Source organism: Pseudoliparis swirei, chromosome 2 (assembly GCF_029220125.1).
Source record: "Pseudoliparis swirei isolate HS2019 ecotype Mariana Trench chromosome 2, NWPU_hadal_v1, whole genome shotgun sequence".
NCBI lineage: Eukaryota > Metazoa > Chordata > Actinopteri > Perciformes > Liparidae > Pseudoliparis > Pseudoliparis swirei.
The window spans coordinates 8,054,835-8,080,261 of NC_079389.1; the positions used below are offsets into that span (position 1 = coordinate 8,054,835).

Consider the following 25,427-nt stretch of genomic DNA (forward strand, 5'->3'; position numbering starts at 1 on the left):
GGCTCAGATAACCCAGAACAAACATATTTGAGAAGTGCATGTTTTCAGATGCAGGAACCCGCATGTGCATGGTTTTGTGTTTGCTGAATTGGACAAAAATAACCGAATAGCCATCTCATTCATCTCCCTATGACTGTCCAAATGTGTTCTGGCAAAATGTCATCTGCCTCATCGTGAATTATTAACCATCTTTTTTATTTTGTCTACACTGTGTATTGTCAAGCCCGGGGGGCAATCTCGACTGGTCACAGTTCACGCTTCATTAACTAAAACATGACATTTTATAAATGTGCTTTTTCAAAGTTGATGTTATTCCAGTTCCCCACTTGGGGCAGTTAGCAGTTTTATGATGGGTGAAGAGAACCACGCTCCAGAGACGGTGAAAGGCAGTTCCGTGCACACCAACCAACCCCCCTCCAGTCTCCCCCCCCCCCCCTCCATCTTCCCCCTCTTCACCCCCTCCGCCTCGTCCCAGCGATGACAAAGTGAAGATGCTGTGGCATTGGCTGCCATTCAGCCTGACTCTCTCATCGGCCCCACAGAATGCCTTTCAGGGTCCCCCAGAGTAACAACTGCTGCGTTTTATTACAGCGTGAAATGGGGAGTGAAAGGCCGCTATGGATGTTCCTACTTAACCATGCAGAATGTGTCACTGTCGGGTAGGAAGATAAGAGGACAAAGGGGAAATCAGCCTTTCTAACGCTTTTGTGAAGACTGAGAGCCCTCGTACATAGAAGCGACCCCGTGCTCTTGTTTACATCTCAAAGTAGAACCAGTCGTGTCTTTTTAAGTTGAAATGTGTTCAGAGATATGTTAACATATCATTGGATGATTACATGCATTCCTCACGCTACTCAAACAGATGGTCGCTGTGTTGCCAGCTGGAGAGATTTGCTTGAGGGAGACCCAGACATTGGCACCCCGACCCCAGCAGATACACTATGTCCAGCTCAATTAGGTCCTCCACTCCAGTTCCGTGGTTCGCTATCCTAGAATAGATCTCAGAAGTCACACCAGCTCAGCTTATCGACGGCGCAACTCATATACACGATTGGACCGCAGATATTTCCTGACGTGATCCCACCGCAGCCCACTGCTCCTTAATAACTAAGGATGGGTTAAATGCAGAGAACTAATTTCCCCTTTGGGATTAATAAAAGTGTATATATTAATTGAATGGTTTTGTGTCATTCACACATACAGGAAGCGATTTAGCATTTTTTGTTTTGTTTTGTAGTGGTATCGTGGCAAATCTTTAAAACGTCCACATATGAAAGCACAAGTGCATGTTTCAGGATGACAAGGGTGTGTATCTGGTGCCCCCCCCCCCCCCCACACCCCCCAAAACCATTGCACAAGAGCGTATATAAATATGTTATGGTGATATCCCAAGCGTGCTTTTGAGGGCATCGGTTCGATGGTTTTACATCGAGTACCGAACTCTGCAAATAGGAATCAGACACTTTATTGATGAGAGCACCTTTTGTAATTATATACAGCCGTCCCATTTGCTTCGGCAAGACATCTGTCGTCGACCCTCCTCTTCCCTCCTTAAATGTCGGGCTGTGGGTGTGGCTGGGGGGAAACGCTGACAGATTGTCACTTGTCAGCACACCTGCAGGGAGCTCTGACTGCCTCCACACAAACGCTCATCGTTTTTTTTTTTTACGAGTGCCATTTACCGCTCATTCAGCAAAAAACTCTCCTGTTTAGATTTCAGCGGTGTTTTGAAGAACCTTTGCCTTTTTAAGAGTTAAAAAGAAAAGCGCCGACTCCTTCGGGTGAGACGACACAGAACACAGCCAGCATTGTGATCTGTGTTGCAACATCCCCGGTACGCCAATCTGTTAATTCATGCTGCTTGGCATACAAGCCCGAGCATCTCGAAGTAACGATGATTCAATTTTCACTTGTATTGTTGTGATCGTGGTGAACCAGAAACAGATTCATCCTCATGAAAAGCCAAAGGAATGCATTCAGTCTGTGCACACAGGATCTTTCAATGAGTAAAATGAGCTTGATCCACTGGCTTATGTGCGTATGTTCAGTGATTTGTAGAAGGGATTTAGGGGCTTTAACTTGTGCGTCTATTGGCTGGACGCTCTTCAGACGCTGGTGCGGCGCACAGTTATTGCCTCAACACCTCCATTGTTCCTGCGCCCGGCTAGTGTGAGGCCGGGATGCTGATGCTGCTGCTGCTGCCCGTCTTCGCTGCAGGCTCTAAACTCTCAGAGGACGCGATTGAGAACAGAATTAATGATATAAAGTCACCGTATTATTAATAGCAGATGATGATGAAACTGCATTTACTCGCCGGGCACCGAGGTATAACTTTGACAGCGCAATTGAGCTCATATGTCATCTTAAATCTCCGAGGTGTTCCAGTGGTTTCACCTGATCAGCTCTGTGGAAACCACATTACTTTCTTGTGGAGCTCTCAGCTGTCATTAATACATGCGCGCTCCCTCCAAGGTGTCCAATAATCCTTCTGGCACTTTGTATGTTATGTTATCACTAGAGGGATGTCTATATTGCTATGCAGTAATTAAGAAAGTACCCCCCCCCCCCCACTGTGGAGCCGGCTGCTCCACACTCAACATACTGTCCACACGGGGCTTCCCCCCCCCACCCCCCTGGTGTAATTGAAAGCTGGCAGACGTGTGCGCGTGGTCCTGAGTGCAGCACGGTCCTCCAGAAGCAAGGTTTCATCGTGTGCCCGTCCAGCGCACTCCATAAAAAGCGAATAAACTTTTCCCTGGCAATGGCATAATAACGACAGAGTTGGTTAATGAGTCATAAATGACCCCTGACTGAGATTTGAAATTTTCTTACATCAATTTTAAAATACACTCATCAGTGGAGGCCCTCATTTCACTACCCTGCAGTACGGTGCTTAATATCACACGATGTTCTGCTGATTACCTTTATTCAGGGAGATTTATCTCCCTCTTCCATTGAATGAACCGACTGGACTGTCCCATATGAAGAATGTGTTGAAAATGTACCGCTGTGCTTCTTCTTAGTAATGTAACTGGTGCAGGAGTCTACATTAAATGGAGTTGAATGAGTGACTTTGGCAGGTCTCTGGTTGGTGTGGTTTGGGCTGCTCCCAGTGCAGCAGCCTGGCAGTGGTTTGACTGTTTGACTTAGCCTGCTCTTCTCTTTCACACCAGCTCTTTGTGGCCAGCAACGGGAGCATATAAAACCCTTGCTTCTCTCAGCTGAACATATTCTCTTTCCTACAGCAGCATCTGCCTGATTCCATTGGACATGCATGGACTTTTGTGTTGAATTGCATTCACTTTTACTGGATTTGATCCATCCAGTGTGAGTTGTAGTATTTAAAGCAAGAGGAGTTCTTCTCGACTTTGGTAAAGTTTCATTTTATACATTTCATTTTTCTTTTTTTTATCTATTATGTTTGGCAAAATGACTGAGTTCCACTCGTGCTGAGGTTTTGCTTTTATCCCACGCCGATGCCAAGCATTCAGTAAATTTGTTCCACGTGTCAAATAAGGGAATCCCAAGAACATTAAACCAAGTGTATCATTTACGAAGCACTCTCTGTTCCGCGTGGTAAAGAGAAGAGAGGTCGGTGCCGCTTGCCAGAGTGCATCGGGACCAGACGTGAGCAGCAGAAGCGGCGGGATGAGAACGAGGCAGTCGACCGCATAGGGGAGGCTGGTAGTGTTAAGAAGAAAGAACCCACCAGGACACACCACATCCGAGCATCGCTACATTTCTACACGCATCAAGGGTGTGCATGACTGCTCATGACGGACAACCCCGTGTTTGCTTTAGCGGGAGATTGTTTATGTGCTTTAAAGATATGCCAGGGACGTGTAACAAACAGAGGTGTGACTGGTTGTGTTGACCGTGCAGGGGAAGTGGCTGAGTGAGGTGTCTGTCAGCCAGCGCCCAACCACGGAAGGCCTCATCTTCCGCAGCATTGGCGCTTTGATGTGGCGGGCTCTTTGAAGAACTGACACCCGTCTCTCCCCTTTTTTTTTCTCACAGTGCCTGGAGCCCTGCAAGGAAAGCTGGGACCTGAAGGAAAACCAGTGCCAGGATTTATGCGAGGTATGTCACCACCACAAATATCGTGGTCGCCTCAGACTGAAGTGTTTGAGCTTTTCATACTTAGTGGGGGAAAATTCAATCAGTGGAAAGTTTGAGAGGAGCGTGAAGTAACTCTTTCTGTGCCGTAATGACACTCTCGGAGAGGCTGAATCAAAGCTGTTTAAATGCACCCGCCGCTCTGGTGAGTCATAGGCTGTAATGTAAACAGGACAATCCCTGTTGGCTCACAGGGCTGCCTGTTTGGAGGAGGGCAGGCAGGTCGGTCCGTAAAAGTCATCCGACATCTAATTTCCCTTCCTCCTTCTCATCCTCACCCGGCTAGCCGCTCTTTCCAAAGAAACACTACGAGTGTCTTACGAGCTGCGAGTTCCTGAAGTCAGTGGAGGGGGTGAAGCAAGGCGACTGTCCGGCCCCAGAGAAGGCCAGCGGCTTCGCAGCCGCCTGCGTGGAGAGCTGTGAGGAGGATGGGGAGTGTTCAGCCGTGAAGAAGTGCTGCTCAAACGGCTGTGGCCACACCTGCCAGCTGCCAAAGAACCTCTACAAAGGTAATACTATAAAGGGTAACCCTGCACCACATTGTATTTAAATATAATCATCAAATTGTTCATTAAAGTTATTATCCTTTTGATTCAAGTCCTAGATGTGTGTGTGTGTGTGTGTGTGTGTGTGTGTGTGTGTGTGTGTGTGTGTGTGTGTGTGTGTGTGTGTGTGTGTGTGTGTGTGTGTGTGTGTGTGTGTGTGTGTGTGTGTGTGTGTGTGTGTGTGTGTGTGTGTGTGTGTGTGTGTGTGTGTGTGTGTGTGTGTGTGTGTGTGTGTGTGTGTGTGTGTGTGTGTGACTTGTATTGTGTGTGATGGCTGACTACAAAACAACACGACTATCATATATTTATGATAGTCGTGTTGTCACACACAATACAATAAGTATATCCTATATATACAATACTATACAATATGACTCAAAAGGCATAGGCAGAAGCATAATGCTTATATATGCCCTATGCATTATATATTCACTATCAGTTAATCAATTAAGCCCATTCACACTTGAAACCCTCCAAAATAGATTTATAAACAATTGTATTGCATTCTTACATTTATGTTATCATTGAATTTGACCCCAATAATATAAATAAATCTCTTTTGAATCACTTTGTTATATTTGTGTGCATTAATCTTAAAAACATTTCTTAAATGATATTTATACTCATATAAATAACACTTTGTACACAGTCTGGCAGTGACTTTTGTTTTAGCTCTCAACATTGTTTGCATTATTTTATAATACACCAACATATTACATTTTCATCATATATATATATATAGATTTTATAATAAACATGTTGTAAGAGTAACAAGCCTAATTTGTAATACTTATAGCATGTTCAGTAACATGTTACATGTATTGGTTGAGCCCCACACCTCCATGCAATAACATAACAAAGAACAAGTGAGCAATACATCATATGCAAGGCCATATCAATTAATACATCTCTTGATATATACAGTTTTGCTATTGACATTTTACCATTAATATGTTGTATTTATGATGAATCACAACCCCAGGGAATGTTCTCTTTAAATGTTATCATCACAGATTCTTTATTCAATATACATCTAATTTGTTTTGATTTCCCCAAAACATTTGCTGAGTCTGATTCATCCATGGCTTCCCTATATATTCATCCTTCACCTAGCACCTTCTAATAGGAGAATGTTTATTGTGAAACTTGAAACAATGATGCATCATAGGCCTGATTATAATCTTCAACATACACCTTAACCTGGCTGTTGTTATTCTGACCGATTTACAGGAAGGCTCGTTTACGTCAACCTTGTTTTTTATTTTTATTTACTATGTCTCTTGTGTGCATTTTACTCATTTGTTGCTGTAATCCGCTAAATGTCCCAATTGCGGGACTAATACAGGATTATTTGATCTTATCTTAAATTATGTGCGATCACAAAAACAGGAAGATGATCACATTGAACATTTGTGAAAATTGTATCAATAAGTGTGGCAGTCGTGTGGCAATAGATTTCTTTAAAATGAAAATAAAAGCAACAAAAACAACAATAATCAAAATGAAAACAATAACAATGTGTGAAAGAGGTCTTTCAGAGCAATGAACAAACTAAAAATTGGCTCCTTTTAACATTAAAAGGTGATATGTCAATGTTGCATTTACAACTAGGCTCCACTTCCCCCAAGTGGCCAACAACGATATTGCATGTTTAGAAGAAAATAAATTAGTGGTTTATGATGCAAAACACAATCGAGAAACATAAAGACAAACTTAATTGATTAAATCCAGGAAGAAGGGAGTGTGACAGCCTCACAGACGAGGATGCACTCGACACGTTACACTGTGTGCGTTGATAAAGTTGTTTAATTGTCCGTGCACTCAACAACTCATCACTCCATTGAATCATTGCTGCTCACTGTTTCCAAGGGAGAGCACATTAACACAGTTCTCCAGCTGAATCATGGATACTCCCTCCCGCTCTATTTATCTTCCTCAATATATGACGTGCCATAACCGGGAATGGTCAAACGCTAACGTTTGGCTTTTAATATGATAAATGTTGCAGTTTGCATTGTTTTAATATTTCATGTCGGACCAATCAATCCCTCACTGTCAACCATGAGTTTTAAACCTCGATGACGCCAATGCCATTTCATCTTGAACAATGTTTGACAACTTGCTCTGAGTCATACATCTTTATTTCATCTCTTTATATTGCACTTCGCCCACACATCCCTCACGCTGTTCCTGTTGTAAAGTGGAATATATTTTCAACCTTGAATTTGCTAAAGAAGCTTGAGGGTTTCACAGACACAGATGTACCCAGGAATCTTTGCTCCAGTAAAGCAGTTAAATGGCACTGCCCGCGGCGGCCTGACGTTCTGAGGGTGCCGAGCTGTGATGTGAGAGAACCAATAGCCTCTGAACTTGAAGATGGGAGCTGGAACTGTATTATAAACACTATCTGCGCACAATTGCTTGCAGCCTGAGGCCATAACAAAGTTGAGGAGATGTTGAAGAGAGAGCGGTGGAAGACGAGTCTAAATCGAGCTTTGAACTGCAGCAGCGATGGCCTGCGTGTGCTTTGTATCCCTGCACAGTTCCTACTGTGTATAGTCACAAACACATGTGTTTTTTTTGAGTGTGTGCACACAGGCGAGCATGCTATAGTGTTTTCATATGATTTGGAAATCCGAAGATGAACAGCACGTTAATCGTGGAAAGATGAAAGCAGGCGTATCCTTGAAAACTTCAAAACAGTGACCCAGTCAATGAAAACCATTCACCACACTGAGACCTTCAAATCAAGGAACCTACACGCTGATTTCGAGTCCAACCGCTGAGCTCATGACGGGTCGCCGTCAGCACTGAATTACACTGAGCGGTTTGGGGAAAGTGCAGATGGAATTCCTGTCCTGGTCCTCAGTGTTAAAGGTCTAATTAGTAGCTCATGGTTTGAAGAGCGTAATCGTTTCTGTGTGTGCACAAGTCTGTGTGTGTGTGTGTGTGTGTCGTCTTTGCCATGATGAGCCCTGATGCTGGAAGCCATTAGCAAACACGAGCGAGGAGAAATGAAGCGTTTCCCCCACTGAGATCACTCTCAGATGTGCGCGTGTGTGTGTGCATGTGTGTGTGTGTTCAGGTTAGGGGACCCAGCCCACATGTATGTCATTGAAAGAGAAACAACTCTGAGACACTGGACCCCCACTGTGATTTTGATGAGCAACAAAGCTTCTTCTTTTTTTTCTCATCAGTAGAGCCCGATACACATCATCCACGTCTCTGGAACGCCGTCTCGAAGACGGGGGTGTGCTTCCGATGGGTGGATTATTAGGCTCTCCTCCGTCTTCCATTTTCATGTCTTTCTCTCGAGTTCTCTCATTTCCTCCTCGGAAGAAACGGCATGTGATGTAACCCAACTTACGTCTTACTTGAGCTTGTTTTTGCACTTTACCTTGAGAGAAACTGCCAAAGGAGCTGGAGGGGGGGTGAAAATGAAAGAATATGTGATGAATGTCGATTTCGGAGTGACATTTAATTCAGCGAGAGTCAGTCGGGTAATCGCTCCATCAGATTACGATATCTCTGCAAACTACCTGCGGTGTTTGTAGCGCTTCCTCAACACTTGAGTAGACTAGAGCAGTCGTTATGAAAGTGTGTGATTGTTGTTGGCATGACTTAACCCTCCTGTTGCCTTCGGGTCATTTTGACCCGATTCAATATTTAACCCTCCTGTTACCTTTATATTTCCTAACATATTTTACCCTTGAGGTCAATATGACCCCAGCTATTAAAATCTCCAGAAAATTATTAGAATTAATATTGTTTTCCAAGTTTAAGTGTGAGGTACTTTATGTTTGTTTGTTGACTACCGAAAGAACACCGACATTAAACATTGAATCGGGTCAAATTGACCTGAAGGCGGCAGGAGGGTTAAATATTGAATCGGGTCAAAATGACCCGAAGGCAACAGGAGGGTTAAGACATGAATGGACGCCGTGCTGTTGCTTCGGCAGCAGTTACATCACGGTTTGGAGGAAGCGTGCAGCCATTGAAAAAAGAACACTGTATGATTCTTGGACCAAACCTGACCCAAAAGTTATCGTAGGTGTGTGTGTGTGTGTGTGTGTTGCAGGAAAGATGAGCTAACACAGAAGGAGAAGAAGGAATGCTGTGGTTACCTTGGTGTTCAGTATTGCACAGGAAATGTGACACGTTTGTTCGTGCACACACACACACACACACACACACACTCGACCGCAGAGCTGTGAAACAACAGCACAATGACCCCCAGCTGTTAGTGTGCAGAGAGCTGTTATCAGCGGGACAAAACAAAGTCCTGACTCCGTGAGCATGTGGCTCAAGGACCCTCCTCAATCTTCTAGATGTTCTCTGCATCAATCACGTTTACACGCCTTGCCTGAAGACTGAATAGAGATAAAAGAAGATGAAGCCCTCTGCATACAAAACACCGTCTTGAATACGCTGTTTACCGACACGCCGCTGTAGCCTTGAGTGTGTGTGTTAATGCTGTTTGTAGATGCGCAGCAGTGGTGAGCGACAAAGGTCCAACATAATGGTCTGAAGTTCGAGTTGATTTATTGAGAACTGTGGGATGTATTCAGCCTTCTACTGTACTTTATAACTTGTTTTTTCCAATCTCCATCTCATTATCGTTGTGCCCGGCGCTCAATCAACGACTCACTACGTCAACACCGCAATAAATTGACTCGAGAGAGTCGATCCGACTCGGCTGAGCATTTTGGAACCGTCCTGCACTTCATAAATCTCTAATTTATTGCACATGGCCACATCCACTTCCTCTGAAAAGCTGAATGTGAAGCGCAATGATGCAAATGACCTCTACGTGCATGCGCAGTGTAAGTGTCTGCGAGAGGGGGGGGGGGGGGAGACATTACGACCACCGCCTCGCCGCATACCTAGATGCAAACTATCTGTGTCGTGAAGAAGAAGCGCAGCTACTAAAACACGTTCCTCCGGCCAGGGAATGTCACGATCCGTCACAGTAGAAAGACGATGATGTTTTGACCCGCTGCATGAATTACATCTCTGGCGGTGAGGTCATGTCTCATTTTCAAATCTGAATCTGTCCAACTTTTATATTTTTACATTTGCGAAAGAAAAACAACACATGTTTGTGTTGAAGCTCACCTGCGATGTCCCTCGCAGCGGTGATATTAACCCCTGTCGCCGCATCGTCTGTCTCGCCTGTACTTCTTTAGGAGTCCCTCTGAAGCCCAGGAAGGAGCTGGGGTTTTTGGAGCAGCCGTCGGGTCAGCTGGAGATCCGTTGGTCCTCCAAGTTCAACATTTCCGTGGAGCCCGTCCTCTATGTGGTGCAGCGCCGCTGGAATTATGGCATCCACCCCAGCGAGGACGATGCCACCGAGTGGCAGACTGTGGCACAGGTAGGGATCCGCACGCCGTAGACACGTGAAACCCGGCATTGCGCGTCGGTGAGATGCAACGCGTTTTGGAGGGATTCTTTTCATCAGTCATTTGGGATTTGGATCACTAAAAAATGTCAGCTTCACTTGTCCCGGCGTGCCACACGCTGCAGCTGTGAAGGTGCTGCGGTGCACTGACAGACGGTTGCACGCGGTTGCACATTACTCACAGTCACAGCGTCTTTGAACGTTTGGCAAAGAGAAACATACAGATGACTGATGTGGCAGCAACACTCACATTGGGGCTGTGACCTTGCGTGAACCCTGACCCCTGTGGTTTTCTCTCCCCCCAACCCCAACCCACCCCCATCTGTCCCCTCAGACTGCAGAGGAGCGCGTCCAACTGGCCGACATCAGAGCCACCAGATGGTACCAGTTCAGAGTTGCTGCGGTCAATGTCCACGGGACCCGCGGCTTCACTGCGCCCAGCAAACACTTCCGCTCCTCCAGAGGTCTGTGTGTGTATTTACATATGCATGTGTGTGTGTGTGTGGCCTTAAGGTCCTGTTTGACACCCAGTGCCCTCCATTTGTTATGGTTAAGACCTTTGAACAGGTGGAGCCTTTGGGAGAGAGTTTTAATAGCTGATTTGACTTCTGACCATACAAACCACGTGTGTGTGCTGGAGCTTTCTTTCGCACCGACCCAAGGGAATTCAGTTTTTCAATTCAGTTTCAATTCAATCCAGTTTATTTTATACAGCCCAATATCACAAATTACGAAATTGCCTCAGAGGGCTTTACAGTCTGTACACGTATAACATCCCCTTCCCAGGACCTCACATCGGATCAGAAACAACTCTCAAAAAATAAAAAATAAAAATTCACGGGGAAAATAGGGAAGAAACCTTTTTGGTTTGTCTTTTTTTTTTTTTAAAGAAGACAAAAAAATCTTATTTCATTCACCTGCACCTTCACATATTTTTGTGGCTAAATCCAATTATGACTGAAACATGATTGAGAAAGCCAAACATACATTCATCACTTCTGACTGCTCGGGTTCACACTGCTTCGATGTGTTCATTCAAAACTATATAAAGGAACCTTTTGAATTCTTTTGTTAACCTGGATTGTAAGAGCTTCCCCTCCGCAGCTCCAGCACATTTACCCAGTGACTTTAGTGGAAATGGTAATTCATGCAGTTGACAAGTAGAATGCGAGTAATGAGGAGCGAGCGGGTGTGGAAAACGGGTTTTCTTCTGTGTTGAAACCAGATCTTTATTCATGTCCTCAAAAGGAAGGGTTTTCCCCCTTCTACGGTCATATAAAATGTAATATGTCGGAATTAGTCAGGATATTGCAGGTTGCAAATGAATGCAAGTGGTGTCTTGCTTCCAGAGGGAGTGACGTACCGTAGGCTCGCTTCAGATCTTTGCCACAGATTAGAGAAGGAGCTCCGACGGCACCTTGTGCCGCTGCTCCGCTCCCGTACGCTGCACTTTCAGTGTTGAATGACGCTAAATCCCAGTGTTGTGCTGCAGATGGCATTTGTTAACGCAACGGCCAATTGCTGCGTGGTTCCCATGGATTACAGAGTTGTGAATATAATGGGTCTGGGTTGAATCTGATCCAGATCAGATACAGTGTGTGTGTTTGACATGTAGAGGCAGGACCTACGCCCTCCAGTGAGTTAAGTGTCTGGATAGGTACATCGTGTGAATTAGTGTCTTTGTTGTATGGACCACTTTAATTTGGTCATCTATGTAATGCACGTCAACATACATTCACCCATATACATAGAGTTGTTTAGCAGTGGAGCACCGGCAAACAGCCGAAGTACTACCGTGTTCTCCCGAATACTTGTGCCAAATACAGAGAGGATCGGTGTGTTCTGATGGCGTGTGTGTGTGTGTGTGTGTGTGCGCGCGTGTGTGTTGACCTACCCTGTCAAACCCTCGTCATGCATTTACTCCCCAGAGCTCTCTGGACGGCTGTCAAACAGCCAGACACCAGGTGGGAAAAAGATTCTGCTGCAGGGATGGAAGCCGATGTCCAATCAGGCCAATCAGAGCCAGAACGTTGATAGATTGATGGGAGCTGTCATGGATTTGATGAGCTCCCAGCCATTCGATCTCGCCACTGTTGATTATATCGTACGGTCATATCATCTGATTGCAATTTTGCCCTGCCATACTTTTGTAAAGGCAATTTGTAAGAAGCGACTGCTTATTTATATATTGCATCAGCTGGTATGGAGAGCTGTTTGACGGCATTGCATGTGTTTCAGGTGGGAGAGGGCAGGAGGAGAGGAGAGCCAACCAGGTTGGTGCCGTGAATCATTTTCTCATTACGGGGCCATTCCCTCTGGTCTGGGATTTGGCATGTGGGCCTGCCTCTCCTCCTGCACCAGGATGCTGATGGCAGCACATTCAGCGGGGTTCAGAACCATCTTTACACACACACACACACACACACACACACACGTTAGTTAGAGTATAGGAATGCCGAGTGTGAAGCCAAAGTGAGCTGCATGTGTTTGTTAACCCCTGACCTGAACTCCCGGTCCTGCCGAACGCTGTCACAGCCGTGACATGACACCTGTCATCACATCTCGTGGCAGATTGTCAGCGGAGGACTAATTGCTTCACACCGCGTCGTACCGGTCGCCCTCCCCAACTGCAATGCCGACTCGCAAGTGGTGAAAGGTGTCTCGGCCCGTAATGCACTCGACCTGAAATTATACTTGCCTTGGTTCGAGACGTGTCGCATACGAGAACCAGAGGCTCCTTTTTGTCTTCCACTCTAAGCGTCTGCAGATGTACTGAGATCCGCTCGCGATGACCGTGTTGTTTCTGCTCGGCGCCACGTCAACAGATCCGTCCGCCCCGCCCAGCCCGAGCGGCCTGCGTGTCAGCAACGTGACGCTGGGGGACGAAGGCCTGGTGACAGCCCGTCTCAACTGGACCCTGCCGGAGGAGCCCGATATCCCCGTACATCACTACAAAGTGTTCTGGAGCTGGACGGTGCCCACCAAGTCGCTGGTGCCATCCAAGAAGAAAAGGAGAAAGACCACCAACGGGGTAATCTCCTCACCCATCTCTCAGTGATGTGTTCCTTCTCTTCCTTTCTCTCTCTCTCTCTCTCTCTCGATGATCTTCTTTTCCTCTGTCCCGATGAAACAACCCTGTCATGCACTGATGAACCTAGAAAGACAACACATTAAGTGTGATAAATAGCCGTATTTATGGTTGTAAATTGCAATGTCACGGTCTGTGTTTCTTAAATAGCTCAATTTGTAATGTTCCCTTTTTGCAGTTTGTATTTTGGAACTTTAGTTTTTTCCTACTTTTTTTTATTGTGTAATTGGTGCACAGGTTTATGTATGTATTTGATATAACTATACTTCATATCCTATTATCACCTTTTATTTTAATGTATAGTATATTTTACCTAAGGCAAGACATTTAACAAAACATCGAAGAAACATTCTCTAATAATAAAATAAATATAACTTTTAAAGGGAAATACACATAATAATTCTTACCGCTGATGCCTGAGAACATTTTAGTTTGCATACTGGAACATTCTCAACCCTCCGGACTGAAAGAAGAGGCTTCACGGCCCTTTTGGAGCGGCGTAACATCGACAAAGCCCCCCACTAGCAATCACAAAGAAAGGATGAATGCAATTTGGTTTTATATGCTTAAACAAACAGGCGAACTAAAGGCTTACAAAGTTAGACTTCCTGGTTTGGACAACTCCGAGAGCCACAGAATAATATTTTGATCGTATTTGTCGTCACATGTATTTGTTTTTTGGATGAAACCCTTGACCGTATAGATAAATCCCAGTCTTCATAAATTACAGACCCCGCTTTGTGAGCCATTCGCACAATACATCCAATATCATGTGACCTGATAGCACATACCTGTAGTTTAGTATCTGTGAAGAGCATTTCATTCCAGACTCGAGCAGAAAGACAGATTGTCTAGACGGTTCACACACACACCTCCATGGAGTCTTCTCCTGAATTAGTCTCTGAAATGCGTCACAGATGTGGCACACAGGAGATAGAGGTGGGAGACACCAGACACCCATTGACACATGTACTACTGGTTTCCACTTTGGCACCTCGAGGCTTTGAAAGGCAGCCTGCTGGTAGAGGAATGTCAAAACACGCACAGTCAATAACGAGCATTCATCGAGCTCACGCTGACGGTGGAATGCTGCGAGTCAAAGATGGGGAGGAAGCCCTGGGAGTCTCTGATAACACGGCTCCCTCACGAGGCCCTGAAGCCTATCTCCTCGCCATGACACCTTCCCCCGGCTCCACATGTGTTCTCAATGAGCAGAGCTTTCCCCCGAGCTGAGCTGGAAGTATGACTGGGACAGTATGACGGGGCCCCGAAAGGAGCCTCGAGCGACGGCGTGATAACACACGAAAGCCAACATGCGAGTGTGTTCCATTGTTGCAGGCTCAGAGCTGGGTGGAGCTGGAGGGGCTGCAGCAAAACAGCAGTTTTACGGTGGAGTTGCAGGCCGTCACATACTGGGGACAGGTGCGTCTGAAGAGCTCCAAGGCTTCTCTCCACTTCAGCACCAGCAGGAATAACGAGTCAGGTAAACACCGGTGCTGATATTCAGTCGATAATTCAGCCGTCAGACTCGTGTGTTTTTAGACCCCGAGGACGGCAATGTCGGTCACCACTTGGGTCCAGACGGACATCTTGAAGATCCCCAGAAGATGAATCCCAACCACTTTGGAGACACTCTAACTTTTCATTTAGCGCCACCGTGTTGACCTCTGTGACCTTGGAGGGAAATGTAAACGGAGAGCTACTGGATGGATGGTCAAAATGGATCACATCTGGTCCAGAGGTGCATGTCCCTCTCAGGGTAGATTGTTATCGCTTTGGTGAACCCCAGACTTTTCATCTTGCACCATCATCAGATCTTTGTCCACTTTATGACCCCAAACCCTCCCAAACTAATTGCTCTCATCGTTAGCTGTACTTCTTGTGTATAGTGCTTTACACAGTTCGTCTTGTTTATTTGCCATTTGGTGAATACTTTTGTCGAAATCAACTTTTTTTGGGGGGTTCATATGACTTGACTCAAAAAGTGACACAGCCAAGGTTATGTGGCAACCGGATCATGGGTAGTAAATGCAATAAAGATTAAAGTATTTGGCTGAATCAATTGAGCGGAATCCAATTTTCTTTTTTATTTGTTTAAGAGTTGAATTTACTCTTTTCAGAAATGACTGAGTCTTCACGCAAACAATCAGCATGAGAATTGCAAAAAGAAGAAATGGCCAAAGTGCGCCGACTGCACATCTGCATTTAGTCAAAGCTCCTCCGTGTTTATGTCTCGCAGACCACGCCTCGGCGTAACGGATTCATTCATTTTAATATAGCATGTGGCTCGAGAGGGAATTGAACCTCCAACCTCGGCAGTGGTTCCGCGTGTCCCCGTCGAGTCACGCCACGCTTCTGCGTGCTGTAACCACGCTGGGGAGTTTGCCACAACACAGTCGCTGTCTTAGCTACAGCAGAACATATTTCTCCTTTCTCTTCCCAGTAAAATCAGTGCTCAAGTCAAAGAAGGAGGCGATATCCCCTCTTGGTTCGACCTTGGCCAAACGCCCCTCTGGCCCTCTAGAGGTCGGCACACCCTTCTACCAGGATGGCCAGCTGCAGGTCCGTGTCTACTGGAAGAACCGGGGAGGTATGTACTCTCCGATATTGATTTACAGTGTTTTTTAGAATATAATTAGCATTATGAACTGCAATCACTCTGACTCATGTACACCATAATTAAGTGTTGGGGCCGATGCTCAGTGACTCAAACAATGGAAGATTCCTTTTTTAAATGTGACATGGGATGGTGTCAATAAAATAAATGGAACAATGTGTCATTGTGTGAGCTGAGTAATGTGAGCGCGCGTGGCAAATCGGTGTAAACCGGCACAGGGACTGTTAGCGCGGAGCCACCGTTTAGGAACAAGAACAATAAACACACACGGCCAGAGACGTGCGAGGGGATTTATCGACAGCTGTGTTCAATAGATCTTCAACCCCTCGCATTACAGTCGAAGCGGCCCGCTTTGTTTTACAACACCTGATGTCATTGGGAACAGAAACAGTCGTGGGGTTGCGGCACCGCAAAGGGTTAAAGCCTCGAGGAATGCCATGTCCCTGCGGCGTCCATTCCCCAACCCTCACCAGAGTGGAAATATGGAAACCTTGAAAGCAATGCTCAGGGTAACCTGTCAAGTCCCATTCACTGGTCTATGTTATGTTACTAATAAAATGTCATCGCCCAAGCCAAACTCCACATCTCCGAGTCAAGAATGCAAACCCTGGCTGAAGGAGAGGCCTGGTGAGACACCAACTGCTGAATCAGAGTGAGGGAGAGACAGAAGGGGAAGATGGCCTGGACTCAGAGAGCTGAGTGATGCTGACGGGGATCAAGTGTGGCTTGGGAATCACAGCGTTGCAGTGCGGAGTTAATCCTGGTCCGGCTTCTCTTTCCGTCTCTGGTCTGCAGTGCCGGTCTGCAGCATGTGTGTGTGTGTGTGTGTGTGTGTGTGTGTGTGTGCCACGGCCACTCTTTAGTGTGAAGGATGACCCCGGCTTTGACTCTTGACAACCTGGGTTTCCACTGCCGTAAACACGCGGACATGCAGATGGCCTGCAGCGTTATCGCCTCTGGACATCTGGCTTGTGTGACCGAGGGAAGGGACAGGTTGACCGAACCGCCGTTAAACTCCCACTCATTGTCTCCGGTGATCCGCAGCAGCCCGGCCTCTGGGTTGTCTCCGTCAGGCGGAAGAGAACCGGACTGTACGGCAGCTCGGATAATGTATCGCTGTCTGCCCGACACCCAGACAAAAGGCAGCGGTCCGGCAGCGGCGGCACTTTTCCGGCTCGCGTCCAGCCACGATTTATCGGCAAACTGCTGAGGTCCTGTTCCCCACCTGATTTCCATGTCCCGTTTCTTGTTTTACAAACCGCTTCCCCTTCTCTGTCAGACCCGGCTAAGCATATCTTGTTTATTCCCCCCCCCCCCCCCCACAGATTTTTCCTGGTTCCCTCTAATTCCTCTCTTCTGCTTCCAAAGAGCTCAGGGGGCTCCACGTGCCAGATCTGTGTCTAAGCCTTCAAAGGACCCCTTTTATCTATCTTCCCACAACAACCCGGGCCCCCGCCTAGGGGCGGAAAAATAGGATATACTCAATTATTAATCTGAGAAATATTTCACGTATTCAAGCGACGCAGTTAAATGAATAATAAATCTAGAGGAGGGCGATGAGCTACTGTAGAGGAATGGAGCGAGTGAGAGCTACGCAGCTACTGTGAGGGCTGTCTCCCCACTGATGGGAATATGCAAATGCTTCAAGTGGAACAAAAGGAAATGTTTCAGAAGCAGGACATACTAAATAAAGTTAATAAACTAATGCAAGGAGGTTCTTTCATGTCTTTAGATGTACGTTATGGTGATCATGTGAATAATGTTGGCTACTATGAGCACACAAATCCATTGTTTTACAGATCACATGTTATGAAATGTAATGATTTGGTTGATTATAAAGTAATGCAGACAATGTACAGAGCTAAAGAAAAGTCACTGCCAGACTTTGTACAAAGGTTGTTTTCAATACATGAGTGTAAATATGATTTGAGATATGTTTGTAAGTTTACTGTACAAAAAGCAAAACAATGGATATAAGAATGGTCAACTCATTTTTTGGTTTTCAAAAGGATTATGTATAAAACTATTTTTGAGGGTTATAAGTGTGATTGACATGTATTTATATGGAAGATGTATGTATAAATATATATATACATATATGTATTTTATTTATTATTTTAATTTATTATTATTAATATTTATATACATTTTCAGATTTATTTGATTATAATAATTTAGGAAAGGAATATATAAGCATTTTTAACTGTCTTTTGATATCAGGATTAATGTCCAGTGGTTGATGTGGTGTTGGACTGTCCTAAGGTACAACGTTAACACATTGATTTATGTTAAACCCACCATATTTCAGAGTTAGAGGGGCAGTTGTGATCTTTATGTGACTACCTTAAAATAAAACGAAATGCAAAAAAAGCACAACAAAATTAATATAGTGGTGAAATCCATCATATACATTTTTTGTGCTTTTTTGCATTTTATTTTTGTAAAGAAAGTTCAACTTGAATGCGCCCACATATGTTCAGTTTAGAGTTTAATGTCTCGCTAAAGGGTTATTGTGATTATTGATTAGTTTTCTGTAGAACATAGTGAACGATGGCCGACTGGAGCCAGCTTGTTTTTGTCAGACAAAAGTCCAAAGCACAATTTGTGTCGACATAAAGAGAAAAGTCTTCATCTATGTATTTTGTTTCTTTAAATAAAAATAAAAAAGCTCACACATACACTCATGCACACACAGACACACTTTTTTTTAATACTCTGACTTTATGATGTTTTGTCCACTGTTTTGTCGTCCTCAAGGTGTTATGTCTAAATATTGTCTTTTGTCTTATAATAAAAAATAATAATAAAATAAAATAAAGAGAAAAGCAGCAAATCATTTCATCAGAGGACCGAGGACCAGTAAATATTTGTAATTTTTGCATCATGAAGAAATCGCTTTGTCGACTTTCTGTTGCTGGACTTATTATTTTGTAATAAATACGGTGACACAATAATATAAAACTGACGAGGGCCGTTCTGCTCGTTAATACATACTTTTATGATTAATACCGAAGTACATCTTGCTCTTCTAAAGATCCCACTTGTGTCTTTTATTGTGTGATGTGACATATTGTCCCTTTTCATCCTCTCTTTTATTACAGACCCCACTGTGAGTCGCTACCACGTCCAGTGGATGCCGGAGTACTGCAGCCACAACGAGACCCGAGGACCGGAGAAATCTGTCACACGGGTTAGTCTGCGTCAGCCACCTCACACACCTTCCGACTGCAGGTCAGATCACAGAGTTACGAAAAGATCGGCGGCTCCGTCCTATGCGAAGCACGCCCAGAACCTTTTGTCTGACGCTCAGAATGGACGGCGTCGCGAAAGAAAACCACTCCTCTGAGTGACCCTGAAGCCCCCGTCGCGTCGCATTTGCACTGGGTAAATCCCCGGCTGGTGTTGTGAATATTATGAGTCAGTCGCGTGGTCAGGTCATGTGGTGCGTTGGCCAATAAAACAATGTTTCCCGGGAGGAGGAGGAGGAGGAGGAGGAGGAGGAGGAGGAGGAGGAGGAGGAGGAGGAGGAGGAGGAGGAGGAGGAGGAGGAGGAGGAGGAGGAGGAGGAGGAATTCCCCAGCCATGCATTGTGCATGGGCCTTTTTCTTGTAGCATGTAGTAGAGACTGTGTAGGGGTTGGGAGAGTCTGTGGGGTGTGTGTGTGTGGGGGGGGGATTAACTGCTTGGGCTAAGGCTGATACAGGATGGCAGAGGCCCGGCAATCAACACATTCTTTGGGGACCAGCGCCCTGGTTGCTAGGAAATATATACATTTTCTATAGATCGCTGGGAAGGATTCCAGGCGTGTGCTTTTATGCGAGCACAGCGCCTCGTTCTCTTTTAATCAAAGCTGTTTCATATCAGAGAGCATATACACACACACACACACACACACACACCCTCTCTCAAGGGACTGTCTATTCATGGAGAACTTCTTTATTGGAAATGCAAGATCTAAACTAGTCAGCAGGATTTTTTTTGTTTCGTTTCCTCGAATGAGATGAGAAAGGCGTTTTTTGTGTGCGTTGTTTAAAAAAAAAAAAATCAATAGATGATTAAAGTTTGAAATGAGTGTTAAGTGTAGAACGGCAGCGCAGCATTCATTAACGGTTTTTTTTTTACAGGCCATTCTGTTCATAAAATTCCCTTTGGTTGCTGCTTCTTAATTAAATCGTGTTTATGCCACATGTGGAAGCCATAAAAAACAATCATTTATATTGTAAGTTGAAGAGAAGGATAGTGGTCTAACCCCGACCATGTGAGTGTTCAAAGTGATCCTGTAATGTGGGGCATGTTCCTGAGGCCTGAACGGGAATGTGATCTGCCCCGCGTTGTGTATTTAATTATCTCTGAAGCTCCATGGGACCTGACCTGGGTGACATGTCAAAGTCATCAGGGCTGAATGATGTGTTTCTTGGCTCAGGAGAACTACATCAACCTCCCTGGCCTGCTGTTCTCCTGCAAGTACAAAGTCACCGTTCACATGCTGAAGTCCAAGAGACGCTCCAAGGACGAGAGCACCACCTTCCTCACGCCATCCTGTGCCACCATCCGGAGCAAGACTCTCAAACACATCCCTTGCCCGGGAGAGGGAGGTGAGTACTCGGCTGATTGGACCGTAGCATATTATTAACACCGCGATGATGGAGAAAATCTATTCTCCCTGAAAGGAATAGTTCCCCATGTCAGGAAATGCACTTAATAATAGCTTGAGAGTTAAATGAGAAGCATGTTAGCTTCGCTTCGCACAAAGACTGGGACCAGGAGGAAATGGCCATCTGTGCAAAAGTAACTGAACATTGATTCAAGCAGCTTTAAAACTCACAAGTGACAGTCATGAGTGGTTTCAATCCTCTTATCTAACTCTTGAAAAGAAAACGCATTTCCCAGAAAGACCCTGACCACCTTTCTCCTCACAGCTCCAGGGGCTACAAAGGTTTTGGCGAAGCCAGAGAACCTGACGGCCTCTTTCTCCATCATTGAGGGAAACATCACTGGCAACTTCCTGTGGCGCGTGTCAAGGGTGGCTCTCCATCAGCGAATCACAGGCTTTCAAGTGACCTGGGCCGAGATCACCACCGAGAGCCGGCAGAACAGCCTTCCCAACAGCATCATCTCCCAGTCCCAGATCTTGCCTCCAGTAAGTCTATTTTCATTCAAACAGGATTGATCTTTTCTCTATTTGTACTCTCATAATCACCACAGTGAAGGCTGTTTTTTCGAATGTGTCGATTATTCCAGGGACCATGCTGTCTACATAGTCTGTAAATGGTCCCTGAGGTATGTTCTATTTCCAGCTTTTCATTTCACAGCATCTGTCAGAGGTGAAGGTGATTTGAGGATAACAATGTTGTGGCCTCCTTGCACGAATCTTTGGATAAGCAGCGGTGTGTAGACAGGCGCAGGGAGAGATCTGAGGAAGTGTTGTGTCCTGCTGGAAGTTCTCCTCCTCGACGCTTTCATCTGCTTGCACGTCTTCCTCTTTCATCCTCTGTGAGAGCTCCCAAAAAGCGTCTCTTTGACATAATCTGCTCCATCAACAACACGTTCCGCCTATCTGCACCACCCAGCCTCTAGAGCTCGTCTATAAATATCTCCACCCGCCGGCGGCAAAAAAAAACGGAGAGACGGGGAGCCGTATGAAAACAAAGTCTTTGTTTTTGTGCGTGGCTGGTGCAAAGACTTTACGACCCGTTCCGATGCGAGTCCTGTCCAACTCAAAAGCCCGTTCTGTTGTATTTCAACTGATTGTGTGTCGTCTGCTGCTCTCCTCCTTCACTCGGCAGGATCATAACTTGCTCGTTGTGTCCAACCTGCGGCCGTCCACCTACTACAGACTGGAGGTGCAGGTCATAACAACAGGAGGGGAGGGTCCTGCCACTGTGAAGACCTTTCAGACCCCCAACATATTACCAGTCATTCAACACCGTAAGTCACTGTCACTGTCTTTGACGCTCCATCACGTCCACTCAGTGGATGTTACTGCTCAGTGCTAACGGCATACTGTATATATTTCATTTCTCCTAAAAGGCAATAGTTTTATATTTTTGAGTTTAAATTTTATTTTGTATTTTGTATTCATTTAACCAGGAAATGCCTCCATTTAGATTAAAAATCTCCTTTACAAGAGTGTCCTGGCCGGGACAGCAGCAGTAGCGCATTACACCATTTTTCAGAGAATACAACATTAAACAGTGACAGACAATATAAAAATATTAATACAAAATATAAAAATTGTTGCGTTTGCTTTCTGCGGAGAGTTAGATGAGAAGATCGATACCGCTCTGACATCTGCAATGAATATAAAGCTACAGCCAGCAGGCGGTTTGTTTAGCTCAAACTGGAAGCTCGCCTAGCTTTGTCCTACGTTAGCAAAAATCCACAACGCACACTTCTATAGCGCGCTCATCAACATGCTCCCTAGCGAACGCTCAAAGCCGAGAACCGGTCTCACACAAATAATAATTTACCTGAAAGCAAATATGCATCGCACTATTAATATCAACAATGGCTCATGTCGCGTGCCCACTTACAGTATATGTGAAATGAGTGGAATAACATCATTTTTAGCCGGTTGTGTGGCCCGTGTTGTTTTCCAGACACAACAAGTAGCTGCTTACTGTGAAACATTTCTAAAAAAAAAACTATACTGTGAGGATACTTGCCCAGCACCAAAGCCTAGCCTTGAACATAGTGGAGCGTTTAGCAGCTGAAGAGCAAAACAAAGCCAAAAGAAGAGTGGATATTGATCTTGTGTTCAGAGTTCTCGAAACACAACTCTAAATCGACTTCATAAAGGGGTAATATGTCAATGTTTACAGCTTGTTTCTGCTGCCTCCAAGCTGCCAAAAGATATCGCAGTTGTAGGAAAAGATGCCGTGCTTGAGCCTCATTGCCTTGTGTTGGATAACTTGCATATAAGATACACTTAACACTGGATATTTAGCTCGGCAAAAGGACACCTGGATGACAGCTTCAACGCTGCCGTGATTCAACGACAGCGAGGAGCAAAAACAAGTCCAAGTGGGTCTGAGTCTCTGATCATGTGTGTTTTTCTAGGACCCAGACTCCGGCAGCACCACTCCCACCACCAGAAGCCATCAGTCGAGAGGCACTGAGATGCAAGTTGAGGCAAACCCAATAGGGAGAAGCATCAGTGGCTCTCTGCTCCTGTCTGTCAGGGAAGGAATGTGTGGAACCAAACAGAAACACAGCGCACCAGACCATGAACTGACCCCCCCCCCCTGCTTGTGAAATATGGGTCCATCTTCCCTCTGGCTCCACCACACATCAGCATCCCCCTCCTTCATCCCTCTCCCTTGACGGGTACATGTCAGCGGACGGGTTGGTCTGTACAGTAACATTTATACTGCAAGGTCTCAAATTCTGTTAGTACACAGCTCCCCGAACACCCCCCCCCCGCAACTCATCAGGTCAGTAAGTTACGGGAACCCCTTAAATAGTTGTGATCCGGCTGTCCTCATACACAGCCACATGATATTATCGAAATTCCAATTCAATCAGTTGATCAGCAACACGCAATTAGATCACGGTGTAAAGGAGAACAGTCATTGACGATTGAGGATGGATGATCGTAAATGCCAGGGCTGTAAAACATTTGCTTATTTACGAAGAAAGAAAAGTAGAAATTCCTCTATTTATTTTTGTGTTACCCATTAAAGAGGCGCTTAGGCATACAGTCAGTACTGATGGATAATGTAACTAAAGTCATTGTTGTCTAACCCAGAATATTTCACATAGTATGTTGCATGTAGTACATTTGATTTTTTGAACTGTAAATTAATTACTTGCTTCAAATTGAAAGCTTGTGATGGTTTTGCATGACAACCGTTAGCATTCTGTTGGCATGAACTAATGTCTGTGTTACCTCTTTTCAGTATGTTAGCAATATTTCATTAAAAGATTAACAAAGAATTATATTGGGAGTAATACGTAATGTTTATTAATGAAATTATAACTTGTGTGGAAATGATGAATTGTACATGTTCTTGGCTGTAGAAATATTTGTCGTGGAACAGTCAGTGAATGTCTATATTTATTTATGTGTGTATTACAAAGTTTGGTTTGGATGTGTGTGAATGTGTATGTTCCGTGTGTTGTAGTCTCAAGTTTTTGAACCGGCAAAAAAATCTTGTAAAGACATTTTGTAAAAATGGAATTGTAAATACAGTCTAATGTTACATGTTATTTTTCCATGCTAGAAACTGTACAAAATGCTAAGTAATAAAATAATCCTTAACCAGTTCTCTTTGCTGTTTGTTTGATTGAAGCTGCTGCGAGCAGTAAATAGACACGCTTCTCCTCCTCATGCTCAACTATTTGCCAGTTAATGTTGCTTATTTTGGCCGTAAAAGCCGCCGTGGCCGACTCCGAGTATACAACATATTCACTGATGGGTCCAGGAGCCTGAAACATTCACTCTGCAAGTCCAAATAAACAGGTCACCAGCTCGGCAGCCCGAGTGGGTTTACCGTAGCTGAGGTCGCTCACCTTTAAGCAGAATACTCTGCTTCTCAGAGCACTTTTGTGTTTAGAAAGCGTCATTGAAATTATGTTGACAAGCAAATAAAGCCGCGAGTGACACTGAGAGTCGATGTTATATATGTGAGGTGTATGATTTGACTTCCTCACTTGTTTGTGTATGTCGGATGAAAGACTGAGGGCACGTACAGTCATCCTCGACTGGTGTTTAATACATGCATGGATCCAGGCAAGTTGACATTGCATTCTTGTGATAGTAGTTTAATTTTAGATTCAGGTTTATTTACACCACAGATAAATAAGGCATTGTCTTACGTTGAAGTTCATGTCGCAGACATCTCGACCACAGAGACGTACAAATCCCCCATGGGAACAAGAAAATATTCTGAGTTTCCTGGTATTTTGGACTTCAAAAGTGAGTTTTTGTCAACATGCAGGGAATTAATCAGTGCTTGGACTTTATCTACAATGATGCCATGAGGATACTGTTGAAGAAACCGAGGCGGACCCCTGCAAGTGAGATGTTTGTGGCTGCAGGAGTCAAGACATTTAAAGCAGTTTTAAGAAATCTAATGTACAAATTTATCTGCTGGGTTGATGACTCCGAAAATGAGATCATCATGTTTTTATCAAATATAAAATTCAGCGCTCCACGCTACCAGTCCCAGCTGTGGAGACACTGGTACAGCTGTTTATTTATAAAGCATGTGTTCTTTGTTTGTTTTTTACTTGTGATTTTCTACATATTTTATTATATTTTAATGTTTTGTACTATCTGGACCTTGAGTCTGTAATAAAAATTTGATACTCTCTATTTCATAGATTAAAAAGAATAAAAACAAATTCTGCATTCAGATCAATTACATACATAATGTTACCAAAAATCATCACCAAAAAATGAATTATACACAGGATTTCTTGATTTTCTTTACATTGCTCTTAACTTTTCCAATCGGTGCAGTTTGAAGTTAAAGACTTAAACTCTGGCATTTTCATGAGTTTTGTGTATTTCATGTGTGTGTGTGTGTTTGTGAGGAGATTTTACTGTCCAGATGTTTAGATCTTAAGTTGTTTTCCACGGCGAGCGATGAATTCTTCTGATCCCTTGTTTTCACACACTCAGCCTCTTCAGTCAGTCAGTGCTTCGCCGCTCACTTCTCA

At 44.6% G+C, this 25,427-nt stretch overlaps 1 protein-coding gene across 2 annotated transcripts in view; it reads left to right on the forward strand.

The window, feature by feature from the left end:
- The window catches only part of LOC130202690 (anosmin-1), a 38,484-nt gene extending 14,455 nt beyond the window's left edge, over nucleotides 1-24,029 (forward strand). For both annotated transcript variants that reach the window (XM_056428410.1, XM_056428417.1), the window contains 12 exons: nucleotides 4,018-4,080; nucleotides 4,403-4,625; nucleotides 9,848-10,032; nucleotides 10,394-10,523; nucleotides 12,885-13,090; nucleotides 14,486-14,630; nucleotides 15,591-15,737; nucleotides 18,866-18,954; nucleotides 20,188-20,359; nucleotides 20,684-20,904; nucleotides 21,551-21,692; nucleotides 22,824-24,029. In XM_056428410.1, the coding sequence (XP_056284385.1) occupies nucleotides 4,018-4,080; nucleotides 4,403-4,625; nucleotides 9,848-10,032; nucleotides 10,394-10,523; nucleotides 12,885-13,090; nucleotides 14,486-14,630; nucleotides 15,591-15,737; nucleotides 18,866-18,954; nucleotides 20,188-20,359; nucleotides 20,684-20,904; nucleotides 21,551-21,692; nucleotides 22,824-22,882 (1,782 nt within the window). In that variant the 3' untranslated portion in view covers nucleotides 22,883-24,029. The remainder of the gene's footprint in view (nucleotides 1-4,017; nucleotides 4,081-4,402; nucleotides 4,626-9,847; nucleotides 10,033-10,393; nucleotides 10,524-12,884; nucleotides 13,091-14,485; nucleotides 14,631-15,590; nucleotides 15,738-18,865; nucleotides 18,955-20,187; nucleotides 20,360-20,683; nucleotides 20,905-21,550; nucleotides 21,693-22,823) is intronic.
- The last annotated feature ends 1,398 nt before the right edge of the window (nucleotides 24,030-25,427 follow it).